The sequence below is a fragment of the Diabrotica undecimpunctata genome, chromosome 7, assembly GCF_040954645.1.
Source record: "Diabrotica undecimpunctata isolate CICGRU chromosome 7, icDiaUnde3, whole genome shotgun sequence".
NCBI classification, from domain to species: Eukaryota; Metazoa; Arthropoda; class Insecta; order Coleoptera; family Chrysomelidae; genus Diabrotica; species Diabrotica undecimpunctata.
Genome location: NC_092809.1, coordinates 80,098,076 through 80,114,279, shown reverse-complemented (window position 1 = coordinate 80,114,279; position 16,204 = coordinate 80,098,076). Strand labels below are relative to the sequence as shown.

The window sequence follows — 16,204 nt, the reverse complement described above, 5'->3', positions numbered from 1 at the left end:
TTTAAAGTAAAACTGCATCCAGAAAAAAATAAAGTCGAAAAAACTTATTTTTTAGATTTAAAAACTTCTATGGGCTCTGGAAAGCTAAAAATTTGTATAAAGTCATGTTTTTATATGCTTTATTGAAAACACAAGTCGCGGTGTTGATCGGTGTGGGGGCACTTTTGACCATCTTATCCCGCTATAGCCTTTGTATAGATTTTGGAAAAAAAGAGTCATACAAATTTTTGTGATTTCATTTATCTCTTCTAAATAATATTCACAACGTTACTCCTTAATTTGATCATAATAATTCTATATATTTTGAGATTGTTTTATTATTTGACAATCAAAATATTATTTTTCAGTTTTTTTAAACGAATTCTTAAATTTCAGCTAATAATCAAAAGCCATCACTAAGTTGTCATTTCGAGGATATTAATATTTGTGGATGGACTCATGACCCAAACCATGATTTTGATTGGAAAAGGGAAAATTATAATACACCAAGTGGATCAATAGGTACCGGACCAAGTTATGATCATACCAAGGGAAAGGGCCAAGATGGTAAATATTTTGTAAATATTCTTCTTTTTTGAGAAACATGCTAGATTATATATTTGCATCACACTAGTGACCAACAATTAATTTTGCTGTATTACATAATAGTAAATCTTTAATATAAAAATTTAACTAAGTCTCGAGTTAGGTCTGGTTTGGTCTGCAGAAAACAATATATGCAATTACTTTTGTACATTTTTCTCACCCGATGTTGATCTTTATCATTTACAGTTAAAAAAACTGATAAACGCGTGTTCAAAATTTTTCAAAAAACTATCGAATGGCACCAAATATGACTTGACCAACCGCCACCCCCTGACGTGGGACGAGGGCCGACCTTGAAATCTTAAATTAGAACCCCCCATTTTTTATTGCCAAATCTAATTTCTGATGAAAAAATAAGTAACTTTTATTCGGTTCATCTTTTTTTTTCGAATTATTGATAGATGGCTCTATAACCGGAAAAACGAATTATCCTGATACCATATTAAAAGATTATTTTATTCTCAAAATTAAGCCATGCGGGTCTCACACCCTCCAAAATATAAATTCGCCAATCGTTAGGTAACTAAGGTATCAAATCTTTCTACCTTATAAATTTGGATGTGGATCTTACTTCTAAGTAGTAAACTCGTAGTATCCTTAAACTTTAAACCAACAGTTTTCTGGTGGTATATGATCACACTGTTATTTGTAATAGTGGTCTTAATGTATACTACAGATTTTAGTGTAAACACTTTTTTATTGTAATTTTTAAATAATATTCTATTCAATTATTGTTTAACACAGAAAGTTAAAAAAAAGTCACTAAAATTATAAATATCCAATAGTGAAATGTTATTCTCGAAAGATTTAGTTGATGCAATGTTATTCTCGAAAGACTTTCCTCGTAATTATTTTTCTATGTTATATATTCTATTTCAAGGTCGTATTCTCTAGATCTGATCTGATCCTCGTAAGTTTTGAGGTAGGTTCCTTAATTGAAAATAGGTGTGTTAAGGGTTTATGATCCGTTTTTACCAAAAATTTTGGTGCTCCATATAGATAACATTTGAAATGGTTAATTCCCCAATAAATTGCTAGTAATTCCTTGATGATTATAGGTTTATTATATTCTCCTTTACTAAAACTTTTTGATGCGTATGCTATGGGTAGGTCTATTCCGTTGTAGTTTTGACTTAATTATACTGAACAACTCTCGTTGGATGCGTTTGTTGTTAAAATGAATTATTGACTGAAATCCGGATATTTTAAGATTAGTGGTTTCATCAGAGATGATTTGAGCTTATTGAATAATTTTTCACATTCTTTTGATCAAACAAATTTTACTTCTTTCCTTGATAATCTGCTTAGTGGTATGTATATTTCAGCAAAATATCATGTCCTAAATATGTGGCTTCTTTTCTAAAAAATTGACATTTTCCTGGGTAAAGTTTTAGGTTGAACTTTCGACATGTCTCAAATGTCTTTTTTAGGTTATCTAAATAATGCTTTTCCGATATTCCTATTACTACTATATCGTCCATGTAAAGAAATGATTTGTCCCGGATTAAACCTGAAAAATCTATTGGCATCATTCTTGAAAAGATATTTGGGCTTACTTTTAATACAAAAGGTAATCTTGTGAATTAAAATGCTTCGTTCTCCGTGCTAAACATCGAGTTAGAATTTATGGAGAGGGTATCACGTGATTAAAAACCACCTCACTTCGGCCATATCGTTAAGATTGTTTTGACACATTTGACAGATCGTATATATGTTCGTTAACGTTTGTTGTTTTTCGAATATTTTTAGTTATAAAATACTTTTATAGAAACTGTAATAATATATTGTGATAGTGCATAATAATGGTTTCTTATTCTCAACGTAGTTGCAGTAGTAGAAGCAATGTTAATAAAAAATCTTCAGGAATAACGTTCTACAGGTTAGTATACACATATGTAAATAAAGTAATGGCCCGTACTTCAGAGAATAAATTAATAGTATTTGACTGTATTAATTTATCTTTATGTATAATATATCGTGTTTTTAGTGTTTACCACGGGATAAATAAATCATAGTTTATTAAAAATGTATTGCACTTTTTTAGATTATAATTAAATCTTATGAATAACTAGTCATATTTTTATAGTAGTTTTATTATTATTGAGTCTGGCCATGATCTCACCGCCATATTGGTATTATCGTTAGCCACGCCTACCTATGCCGTTTTTAATATACACGTTAATATGCTCAAAGCTTTTCCATAGATTCTAACTCGATGGTGCTAAATGATGTGTATTTCATCGATGATTTTTCTAATAGTATTTGGTGAAAACCTGACATTAGGTCTCCTAACAGAAAACCATTTTGCTTTCCCTAGTTGTTCTAGTATTGAGTCTATTCTTGGTAATGGGAATTTTTTTTGTGATTTGAGTCTATTCTTGGTAATGGGAATTTTTTTTGTGATTATAGTATATTATATATAATATAATCACAAAATTATTGTGTGATTAGTGATTATATTATATATAATTTGTTTAAATTTAAATATGGTTGTATAAATTAATCAATACATTTGTCCTCCCTGTATTCCTACGATCCCTATAAGCACCGCCATCGGGCTCGTGGAATGCGTCCCTTTAAGAGAGAAGAGCACCAGTCGTTGAAAAGAAAAGACGCAACCCGGCACGGGAACCCATGCACGCATATTGAATTGATTTCGTTCGTTGTTTTGTAGTGCAAACCCTGGTAATTAGACCCAGCGGTAAGTTTTTACCTAGTTTTACCTAAACCTATAAATTGTCTTTGATTGTTTATTGCAACCATTTAAATTTTAATAATTATTTGCACCAATGAGTAAAGGTCCATTTTTCTCGCCAGAGTTATCGAAGGAATAGTTCTGTTAATTAAGTGCTATTAATTTGTAATAGTAGAAAAGAATAGGAAGCTCAAATTTTTAAGAAAAACTGCTTTAAATGATATTCAGTTAATTTTCGATTTAGGTTTTAAGGCCCGTTCAGACGTTTCTATTCGCCCTTTATTTAAAATTAGACTGGAAGAATTAGATTCGATTCGCGAAGAGTTCTTAAAACATCACACTAATATTATTAGTAATATTCTTTCTGTACCAGACGCGGATACGAGGGTTGAAGAAAATGTTCGGGAATTATTTTTGGAACAATTTTATAAAATAAAACTATTTAGTGCGGAATTATTTGAGCCACAATTTGAAACTCCAGAACCATTTAGATCGGTAGTAGTTCCACAATCAAATATTCGCTTGCCTAAAATAGAGCTGTCTAAATTTAAGGGTGATTTTAAGGAGTTTAGTTCATTTTTAGATTTATATAATTCGGTTGTACATAATAACGCAGGCCTAACAGACGTAGAAAAGTTTAAGTATTTGAAAGGATGTTTAGAAGGGACTCCACTTAGTTTGATTCGTAATTTGTCAATAAATAGCGATAATTATCAAATTGCTTACGATCTAATTGTTAAACGCTACACAAATGTTCGTCGTTGTGCGACCGCGCATTGGGATGCGATCTTTGGCGTACAGAAAATATCGGTAGTTAATTCGAAAAATCTGGCTAAATTAGTAGATACGTTTTTAGAAAATTTAGCCGCATTGAAAACATTAGGTCTTCCGACAGAACATTGGGATTTTATTATGTTTAATTTACTTTTGTCGAAATTGGACGCGGATTCAGTAAAGTTATTTGAGTTAGAAAATAAATCGAATAAAATCCCGTCATTTCAAAAATTGGTAGAGTTTATTGAAACTCAGTACATTGCTTACGATAATTTGAATAGTAGCTTAAGTGAATCTAAGAAATCGTCGAGGACTCCAACTTATACGGAGCCAAAGTGTAATTATAAACATTCCAATGAGTCAAGGCATAATAGTACTTCATCCTTTGTTACAAATTCGTCGTCAATATGTTGTGCTTTATGTAAACAAAGTCATTTTCTTAACCATTGCTCGTTGTTTTTGAAAAAATCTTCAAAAGAAAGATACCAATTTTGTAAAGAATCTTCCTCGTGTTTTAGGTGTCTTAATCAGGCTAATCATTCTGTCAAGTCGTGTCCAAAGGCCTTTAAATGTAGTAAATGTAATAGTCATCTTCATAATAGTTTGTTGCACTTTGATAGAAATCTTTCCAATAATCAGTCGTCCACAGGAAATACTAATAATTCAGGAGCATCGGGAGTAGAACAAAATTCGCCTGAAATATCACATTGTGCTGCTAGTTTTGTAGGGACGAAAAACGAGACAAAAAAGGAAATCTTAATCGGTACTGTTTTAGTTCACGCGATTGATAGTAAGGGGTGTAAACAGCCCTTGAGATGTCTTCTAGATTCAGGTTCAATGAGTTCGTTCATTAGTCGTAAAGCTGCCAGTAGATTAGGTTGGCCTAAAACTCCTTGTTCATTTGAAGTTAACGGACTCAATTCGATGCAAACGAAACTGAATCAAGGTCAAATAAGTTTTTCTATCCAACCTCGTCATCAGGAGTCACCGGTGTTTCACTTGGAGGCTATTATTACAGATCGGGTTTGCTCGGATTTGCCGAGCACCAAAATTGACATATCGACGTGGAATTATATTAAAAATTTGAAGTTAGCCGATCCCGAATTTAACTGTAGTCAATCTATAGATTTGTTAATTGGTTGTAGCATATTTTCGAAGGTGTTGTTAGAAGGTAAAATTGAAGGTAAAGCGGGACAACCAGATGCCCTAAATACCGTTTTTGGTTATATTTTGTTAGGACCTACTAGCACACCTAACCTTTCGTCGACTTCGCTTGTTTGTCTTTCAAATATTGAAGACCCACTAAATTCTTCGTTAACGAAATTTTGGGAACTGGAAAACGTACCGGAAAAGCCAGTTTCAGAACCAGAAGACGTTCTGTGTGAGAACATTTATCTGGAAACGCATAATCGGGACGTCTCGGGTAAATATGTTGTATCTTTGCCTTTTCGTGAATCGCCGCCTTGTTTGCAAGATAGCTATGATATTGCTTTAAATAGATTGCTATCATTAGAACGACGCTTATCTCGTCAACCAAATTTGAAAAAAGAATATTCTTTTCATATGCAGGAGTATCTTGATTTAGGTCATATGGAGTTAGTCCCTAATGCCGAAAAGAAAAGGGGAAAGTATTATATTCCACATCATTGCGTTGTGAAACCAGATAGTGTTTCAAGTAAAATTCGAGTTGTATATAATGCGTCTCAGAAAAGTCCCAGTCGCGGTAAATCTTTAAACGACTATTTACTGGTCGGTCCTAAGCTGCAACAGAACATAGTCTCGCTGTTGTTGAATTTTAGACTTAATCGTTTTGCGCTGTGTGCGGACATTCGTCAGATGTATCGTAATATTTTAGTCGCTCCTGAACACACGGATTATCAACGCGTGTTATGGAGATTTTCTAGCGCTGAGGAAATTCAGGAATATCGTTTATTAACCGTTACTTTTGGAATAGTATCTTTGCCGTATCTCGCTTTAAGAACTCTCCAACAATTAGCATTAGACGAAGGCTCTCGTTTTCCTAAAGCCGTCTCGCTTATTCGTCATGCTTCGTATATTGATGATTTTGTTTTTGGTGCTTCGACTCTCGAAGAAGCACAAACTTTAGTTGACGAATTAGTCGCTTTGTTAAAGTTAGGAGGCTTTGAGTTACGGAAATGGTGTTCGAATGAACCCAAATTGTTGTCGCAGTTTCCTGAATCCCATATTAATCCTTACTCCATTAATTTTGATCCAGAAGCAAATGGTCCTTCATTAAAAATCCTTGGTTTGAAGTGGATTGCACAGTCCGACGTCTTTCAATTTTCAGTCAAATTGCAAGACGTCCCTTGTACCAAAAGATCGTTTTTGTCCGAATTAGCTCGAATTTATGATCCTTGTGGTTACTTAACACCTATTACCTTTTTCATTAAACATTTAATCCAACAACTTTGGGCAACCGGTCTTAAATGGGATGATCGTCCTCCTTCGGAAATAATTCGTGTATGGGAGCAATATAAGAGCGAACTATCTCTTATTTCACAGTTCAAAATTCCTCGTTTTTTGAATATTTCCTCATGTCCGATCTTAGAGCTTCATGGATTTGCCGATGCTAGTGAAAAGGGATATGCTTGTGTCGTTTATATTCGTAGTATTGATACTCGTAACCTAGTTCAAGTTAATTTACTGTGTGCCAAATCGAAAGTAGCTCCTATAAAACAGATTACTATACCTCGATTAGAATTGTTAGCTGCTGTTCATTTGGTAAAACTTATGTCGTTTGTGTTATGAGTCGTGGAAGCATATAATATTTCAAAATGTGTATGCTTGGTTAGATTCTGGCTTTGTACCTAAAATCGGTGCCTTAGTTGTTTTAAAGGAGGATAATTTGGCTCCGTGTAAATGGCCTCTCGCGCGTCTTGTTGAATTGCATGAGGGTAAAGACGGTGTAGCTCGAGTGGCTACCGAGCGTACGATCACCGGAACCTTAAAACGGCCTCTTGTTCGAATCTGTCCCTTGCCGATAGATGAAGATTAGATGGTCAGCCTTTTTACTGATTTTGTTTTGTTCGACTTTTGTCAATATAACCGCGACGAAACCACCATTTTAATTTTAATTTTTTTATTGTAGTTTAAGTTTTGAATATTTGTGTAAGATTTGTATAGGAATTGTTTGTATTAATTATCGTTTTAGTTGTTTAAGTAATTATAGTATTTGGAATTCGTTTTGTTTTTTAAAGACCTTATGGCCTTTAAAGGGGGGAGAATGTTTAAATTTAAATATGGTTGTATAAATTAATCAATACATTTGTCCTCCCTGTATTCCTACGATCCCTATAAGTACCGCCATCGGGCTCGTGGAATGCGTCCCTTTAAGAGAAAAGAGCACCAGTCGTTGAAAAGAAAAGACGCAACCCGGCACGGGAACCCATGCACGCATATTGAATTGATTTCGTTCGTTGTTTTGTAGTGCAAACCCTGGTAATTAGACCCAGCGGTAAGTTTTTACCTAGTTTTACCTAAACCTATAAATTGTCTTTGATTGTTTATTGCAACCATTTAAATTTTAATAATTATTTGCACCAATGAGTAAAGGTCCATTTTTCTCGCCAGAGTTATCGAAGGAATAGTTCTGTTAATTAAGTGCTATTAATTTGTAATAGTACATTTGTTTGTTAATATCCCACATAATTTGTGATTATTTTCTTGTTTAGTTGTCTATAATCTATGGGGCTATATACCGGGCTATTGTATTCTAATGTATATGGTTTTACAATTCCTTGGTCTCTCAATTTCTTTACTTGTCGGTTTAACTCTTTTGCTTTTGCATGCGGTGTCCTATAATTCTTGATGTATACTGGGGTTACTGGGGTATTAAATAAGCAAATTACATTGCAAATTTCACTCACATCGTCTCGGTAAGCGTGTTCTAGTTACACCGATATTTTCAATGTCATAAACAAACAATCGCATTGAGCAATAATCAATAATTAATATTATTAAAAGGATTTTAAATTTTTAAACTAAATTGGATTACTTAGATCTAATTCCTGGATGCTTAATTAAATCCCATTACAACAGGGAGTTCAATCTCCATGATTTTTCCCAAATGTTTTGAACAAATAGATTCTTCTATAGAAACAGTTGAAAAAATACACACACGTTTTAAACAAATTTTGGAGTAAATCACGAAACTCGAAATCCGAAGATTTCTAATTATCGAAACCAAATTCAGATTTTTGCTTTGATCTGTGCCTTCTAAGAATTGCAAGGCAAAACAGACGTTGATAAAGATGTAATTAGAAAAATGGGGAATCTAAAATTGCATTCCACAACATATCTCTTCAACTAAGCAAAAATCCTTGGCGAATTTTTTTCTAGTACTCATAAAGAGTATATCGGAATAAAAGGAAAGACAGTTAAGATTTGACTTTATGTGTAGTTCCTCTGTATATTCGCTTATACGTATTTCATCCTAAAATGAATTTTCGGAGCGACTATTTAGATGCTCTGAACGTGAAAACAAGTAGGTTTCCCTAGTTCCTGTTTCCTAGTTCCGTAAGAAAGTAGGTTTAATGTTTAATGTTTAATGTTTTTTTTAATGGAATGCAAATTTAGATTCCCCATGTCTTTAATTGCATCTTTATCAACGTCTGTTTTGCCTTACAATTTTTAGAAGGCACAGATTAAAATAAAAATCTGAATTTGGTTTCGACAATTAGAAATTTTTGGATTTTGAGTTTCGTAATTTATTATCATATGTCGCTATTGTGTCCATATCGAAGCCATTTTAGCATTGCTTCTATTACGACAGGAAAGATTGTTTTCACGTTCAGAGCATCTGTAACTAGTCGCTCCAAAGATTCCTTTTAGGATGAAATACGTATAAGCGAATATACAGAGGCACTATACGTGAAATCAAATCTTAACTGTCTTTCCTCAAATATTGGAGTATTCAGATATTACAAAAGAGTATAATATAGTATAAGAGACAGTGAGAAACTACACGCCTTGATATTAAAATTTATAGATTAAAATAAAAATTAAACTCAAAGAAAATATTAAATAATATTGGTTTACTTTACATGCATTAGAATTTAAAAAAAAATTGATTTAAAAAGCTTAGGGCGGGGGGTCTGGCGTCTTCTGTTTGGAGTTAAGGCTGGCACCTTTTTTGACCCAATATATAACTTCTGTCTAACACTTTTTAATCAATCAAATGTTTTTTATGGATTTTATTTTAGGTTACTACATGTATATTGAGTCATCATCAAAGTCTGAAAATGATAGTGCCAGATTGATTTCACCAGTATATGACGTTGGTAGTGATGATCTTTGTTTTAAATTTTATTATCACATGTTCGGAGCTACAATAGGAACTCTTCGGGTATATTTAAAAACAATAAATGAAAGTTGGCAATTAAATCCGGAATCAGCTTTCTTTTCAATAAGTAGAAATCAAGGAGACAAGTGGCATCTAAGTCTTACTCATCTTGGGAGTATTACCGATCAATTTCAAGTAAGTTTTAAAGATAAAATGCCTCTATCATGAACTAAACACATTAAAGGATCACTGTGTTCTTTCCATTCGATCAAGTCATAATATTGGTAATTAATACAAGTAAAACATCGATTTGAGTGAGCACCAATGACGTATAATGAATTTATTATCTGTCATTGGTGAGCACTAGTAAAATCATACCAACTATGTGCATCTGCGAAAAATATCAGTTTTTGTAAGCCAAATGAATTGAATTATTTTATTATCTATAAATATATAAATATATTATATATATATATATATATATATATATATATATATATATATATATATAGATGTACATATATATATATATATATACATATATATATATATAAATATATATATATATATATATATATATATATATATATATATATATATATATATATATATATATATATATATATATATATATATATATATATATATATACCATGCGATCCATATGTATGGAATACATTCATTTGTGGCGTTATTATGTACTATCTGAAAAAAACTTAAAACAGGTCGATTTTTATTCTTAAATTGACAATTTACAGTATGAAAATATTATTCCCTTCCAGCACCCCCTTTGAATTATAAGCACCCCCTCGAAAATTTTAAATAACAAAGGGGGTTGTGTGACACCTTATTAGGAAGGGATTCTTGTCCTCTATTCAGAAATATAAAGTTTTTTAAGTTTGGTGCAATCATAACTGAGAAAATTGATTTTTAAGATGTAAAATTATAATAATGTCACATAATATTTAAAATGTATTTTTCAATGTAATTTTCAATTAAGTCAAATGTTCAAAATAACCACCAATAGCCGAGGCGATTTTGGAATTCTCGCACAACATTTTGTACGACCTCAGGGGTTATTTTGTTAATTTCTTCCGTTATCCCAACTTTTAAATCAGCGATACTGTTTGGTTTATTAAAATATACTATCGGGATCATCTTCATTTAACTCATGAACCAACTGAACTTTGTAAGGGTGGTATTTTTCTTTATGCAAAACTCTCAAAATAAATGATTTACTTACATCATTGACGGCGGCCAGTTTTCGAGTTGTCTTATGCAGATTTTCCTCAATCTCTAGAAGTACATCTAACTTTTTTTCATCAGTAAATTTAACATTTCTACCTGGTTTTTCAATATTTTTACATGTCCAGTATAACGAAACTTTTTTCAATTTTTCTAACTGTAGACTGCGAAACTTGTTGACCAGGGTATTTATTATTAAACATTTCACAAACCTTCTTTTGAGTTCTTGTTTTATTACCAAAACCAATAATATTTAAAATTTCTACTCTTTTAGTCTCGGACAAATGAGCCATAATTAAATTTAATACGCGCACAAATATTATACTGACGTCTTTTAATAATTTTAAATACCTAAATCACAGCAGCCTACTAGATTCATATCGATTGTTTATTTGGCTTTTTGACCAATATTTTAATGTTTTCAAAGTTTTTTCCCTAATGTTTAGCAGAACAGATACGAAAATACCTGATTATTTCTAAAGTATATTTTAATAGACCAGGCAATACTGAAGCGGCGGCTCGTGGCCTAAAAAAGTGGTAAGGATGAGGAAAGCTTGCCGGAGCCAAAAGGAGTTTTGGTACCTATGTCGCGCCCAAAACTCATTAAAAATTTGTTAAAAAAAATGTATAGAGGTTAGGGCCCTAATAGCTTAAAAACAGTTTTTTAGGACACTTATACTAGATACGATTCGTTCTGCTTGCCTGGGTTATTTTAGTTCTGAACCTTGACGTTTTATTGAGGGTTTTTTGGCGATTAAAACACCACGCCTGCTTAAACGGGTTGGTGAGTTTCGATTCAGCCGCCCACTCTGAGTCAGATGCTGATTGCAGCCGACCACTCGGGATCAGACGCAGATGTTTAAAATACTGGTTACTGGTCGACCATGTAAAAGAACATCCCTTTTATCTTCATTTTTCCAATGCCTAAACGGAGTCTCTAATATATTACACACCAAGTCATTAATTTAGCCACCATTTAATATAGTCTTCTGCAGGTCATCATGTAGAGTCGATGGCAAAAAGGGAATAAGTAGAAAGAGGAAATCATGGCTGCGAAATATTCGAGACTGGACAAACATGACTGTAGACAAATTATTCCACGTTGCAAAAGACAGAGAAACTTTTAGAAATGTGGTCGGCAACCTCCGTTAATGGTGACGGCATAGGAAGAAGAAGAAGTCATTAATTGGATTTATGTCTGTCTAAAATTATTTTTGTCCAAACAAAATCCACGAGAACACTTTATATCCGAAATCCGAAACAAACCACAGAGAAATGTATTAATAAAATGCACTAAACAAATAAAATTAATACTGTGACTAAACTAAACTAATAAATACTATACTATACACTATACTATATAAAAAATATCTATATAATAGACTAAATTTCAAAATATTGTCGCTGAGAGAAATTTCCGAAAAATAGGAATACCAAATACACATCCAACAGTGGGCGAAGACGAATAACATATTTTTAGATGGAACTGCACTCACCAGTTTTCTCAGCTATCACTAAGGATAGGCTGACGTCACGTTGCCATGGCAACCGTGAACGCTTAAGTAGATGATTTCGCATTTCAAAAATTATATTCACCTATTCCTGAATACTAAGATTCAGTACACGGCTAGTGACACAGGTAAGGACTTGACCGTCAAGTACGTACCGCTAATAAAGCTAGTTGTCTTTTTTAATTTTTAGATTAATTAAAACAGAATAAATAATTGATTTCAGAATTTAGATATAATAATGTTGCTTTCATTTTTTATTTATTTGTCTCAATGTAATTATATTTTTTTGGTGAACCTCACCTTCACCTACTTCACCTGGCCGGCCGCTTGACGCGTGCACGTCATTCAAGATTTACGACGTCAGAACCCCACAGCGTTGCCAAAACATCAGAATAGTTAGTAAGTGAGGAATTTTTAAAATGTCAACTATTTATCAAACTATTATATTAACAGTAAATACACTTAGTTTTAAGACTACTGCAACACACTAAAATGCATAAAAAACATTTTAATACAAAATTATATATTCTACATTTTAAACTTACCTCTTTTAGGGCTTTAATGGTAAAAACGTCCCGCCATTATTTCTTGTTCAAAATAATCTATCTTATATGAAAGTTTATCAGCTTTCTACAGACTATTTATTTGTTTTGGCATAGCACAATCACAATACACAACAATAATTAGTTTTTAAAGCTATTAATCTAAATTTAATATGTATTTATAAATACAATTTATTAATATATATTATATTATGATCAAATTGTGTAATAAATCAAAACATAAACAAAATTCTTACTCTAAAAAAGCGGCAATAATTTTGCCACACGCTTAACTGTCAATCAAATTTGAAGTATTCCCGTATCAGTTGCGTACAATTGTCTAATCTAGTTAATTAAAATTATTATTTTGTGGAATATTAGACTTGAAGAGTTATTTCATAAAATTTGTATTATTAATAATAACAAACGTTTTTGGTTATTTAATCAATATAAGTCTAAAATTTCCAATATAATGATGATTACATTTTCCTGACTATTACACCATGTTGACGCTTACGAAAGATCGGGTAGTTCCGTATGGGTTTCGTATTATTAGCTGTGTTAGGAAAATTTGAACTCTAAGGTTAACGTTTTGGAAATTTTAAATATAAGTGACGTCACTTTATATAATTGTGACGTGCACGCATTTTTATATGCAAAATACTATACCTACTGTTGGAATAAGTAAATTTACTATGTATTAATATTTAAACTGTAAGGTTCAGAAATTTTTTTGTATTATAAGTAATATCAAAGAATATAGACGCTTATTAAGCGTCTATATTTTTTGGTAATATGTTGGATAGACTGTTTTAATTTTTAAGTTCATGCGCACTGTGTGCGAATGTTGTTGTTAGATTTTAAGGCCATGTTGACATGTTGTATGTTATATCAAAGAATATAGACGCTTATAAGCGTCTATATTCTTTGGTTATATATTAAATTTAAAATCCTAATAGGTTATGTGACCAGGACATTTCCACTGCGCTACAAAAGTGTTAAAGAATACAGAAATCGTTAAAAAAAACTTTTTCACGTGGCGCGTATGTTGTGTGGTGTCTAGGTTAGGCGTCTTTTCTTCTGTTCTATTGAATTATTTTACTCCATGAAATGTCTGAACAAGAAAAAGTTGAAACAAAAACCATTAATAATGTTTTTGTTAGCCCTGGTGCCTCAAACATTGAAAACTTAGATGGAAGACGAAATTATGAAATCTGGCAGTTTCAAATGAAAATGTTTTTAATAGATTATGGTCTATGGAACTGTATTACTGGTAATGATAAAGATGCAGATAAAGACCAAAGGGCGTTAGCCAAATTAAGTTTATCGGTGAAACCAGCTTGCTTAGCTCATCTGGGAAAAACAAGTACATCTAAAAAAGGTTGGGATAACCTAAAAAAGGCGTATCAAAGTGCCGGTCTACAAATGATTATAAAAAGAAAGTTATATCCTGCAAAGTTAGAAGATTTTTCTTTCATTAGTCATTATATTTGTGGACTACTTGATATTGTTCAGGAACTTGCAGAATTAAATGTAGTGATTGATGATAGTGAAGTTAAAACATTGATGCTATGTGGACTTCGCGACACTGAAGAACAGGTTGTGAATGGATACTATGCAACACATACAACTATTAAAAGTGAAGATGTTATTACCTTGTTGAATGGTATTACAGATCGTGAAAATTTGAGGGAGAATGGTGAGGAAAAAGCTTTGCTTACAAAAAATAGTTTTATCAAGAAGAAGCCTTGTTTTTAATCCACTACCGAATACATCCCCAATTGTCACGCTGCTGAGGTAAATGCCATATCCGTCCTAAATGCCCCAAGAGGAATTCCAAAAATTGAAAGCCTAATTACAAACCACCAACTGGTAAGGACCAATCTAAGGAGAATCAAGGTACAACTAATAATCTTTTATTTACTGCTACTGCTATGTTTGTAAGTTCTCCAAATTCTAAAGATTTGTATCTTGATAGTTGTGCTAGTAAACATGTATCTAATAATAGAGATTGGATGGTAGACTTTGATCCAGACAAAAATTCTAAATTTTGTACAGCTAATAAGGGTACCTTATTGGCCACAGGAGTTGGAAATATTCGAATTGATTTAGTTAATTCACACAATAATTCTATTAGTTCAGGTACAATAACTAATATTATATATGCACCCAATGCGGCTGCAAATTTATTATCAGTTAGTCAAATAGTATCTAAAGGTCATATCATTGTGATTAGTCAAAAATGTTTTGATGTGTATGACCAGGATAAAGTTAATATTAACGGGACTGTAAAATTTACAGGATCTGAATTTGGAGGAATTTATAAATTGGACACTGTTTCTAATACAGAAAATTTTGATAATGAGAATTTTGCTAGTACATCTAAAGAAACTGTTAATAATTGTAACAATATTGTTGGAGATAATTTAATGTCTATTACTACTAAGAGTAATAATGTTTCTTTATGGCATAAACGCTTAGGCACTTGTGCACAAAGAGTCTGAATTTGTTAACTAGTATGGCTAGTGGTATTGATTACAAAAACACTGAAATGCTTCCCCGTACTACATGTATAGAAGCAAAGTAGACCAGAAAAAGTTTTCCGAAAGGTCAAGCTAGACGTGCTACCTTCAAGACAGAGTTAGTGCATCGAGACTTGGTAGGTCCCATGTCTAAAAAAAGCTGGGGAGGGGTAAGATTTGTTTTTATGTTAACTGATGATTATACTCTAAGAGTGAAACCTTTTTGAAGTTTCAAGAATTTAAAAGATTTGTTAAAAATCAAACAGGGTTTAAAATAAAACGCTACAGGAGCGATAATGGTTTAGAATTTTGTAATACTCAATTTAGAGCTCTATTTAAGGATTCAGGAATAATACATGAAACTACAGTACCATACACTCTTGAATAAAATGGTGTACAGGAGCGTGCCAATCGCACGGTTGTGGAAAAAGCTAGGGCTTTGTTTACTGATTCTGGTTTGTCTAAAGCTTATTGTGCAGAATCAGTGGCTATTGCAATATATTTAAAAAATCGTAGCGCTACTACAGCTGTTAATGGGACTCTTCCTAAAGAATTATGGACTGGTTCCAAGGTAGATTTGAGCCACTTAAGAGTATTTGCATGTCAAGCTTATGCCCATATACCTAAGAATTTTAGAAGTAAATTTAATTTTAAATCTAAACCCATGATTATGGTAGGGTATTGTGAACATACTAAGGGTTATAGATTGGCTGATCCCAATTGTAGAGGAAAAATAGAAAAATGCAGAGATGTTGTATTTTTTGAATACATAATGTATGGAAAGAGTTCAATTTCGACTCAACCCGAGGTTATAATAGAATCAACTCCTTTTATTGGGGAATTTAATGAAAATATTGGTGATGAGTCTATAAATGATGAATCATTTTCCATCACTCATGATTATTCAAATGATTCTGAAAATCAAAAATCAATTGATGCATACGTTACACCTTTCTCTAATTCAGATGTAGATTATACTGATGAATTGGAGGATAGGAAAAGGCCACTCAGGGAGAAGCGTCCACCAG

The 16,204-nt window shown here is 32.4% G+C and overlaps 1 protein-coding gene across 1 annotated transcript in view; it reads left to right on the top strand.

The window, feature by feature from the left end:
- The window catches only part of LOC140445523 (uncharacterized), a 297,375-nt gene that overhangs the window by 100,855 nt on the left and 180,316 nt on the right, over positions 1 to 16,204 (top strand). Inside the window, exons 4-5 of the mRNA XM_072537615.1 lie at positions 376 to 546; positions 9,277 to 9,551. Coding sequence (XP_072393716.1) covers positions 376 to 546; positions 9,277 to 9,551 — 446 coding nt within the window. The remainder of the gene's footprint in view (positions 1 to 375; positions 547 to 9,276; positions 9,552 to 16,204) is intronic.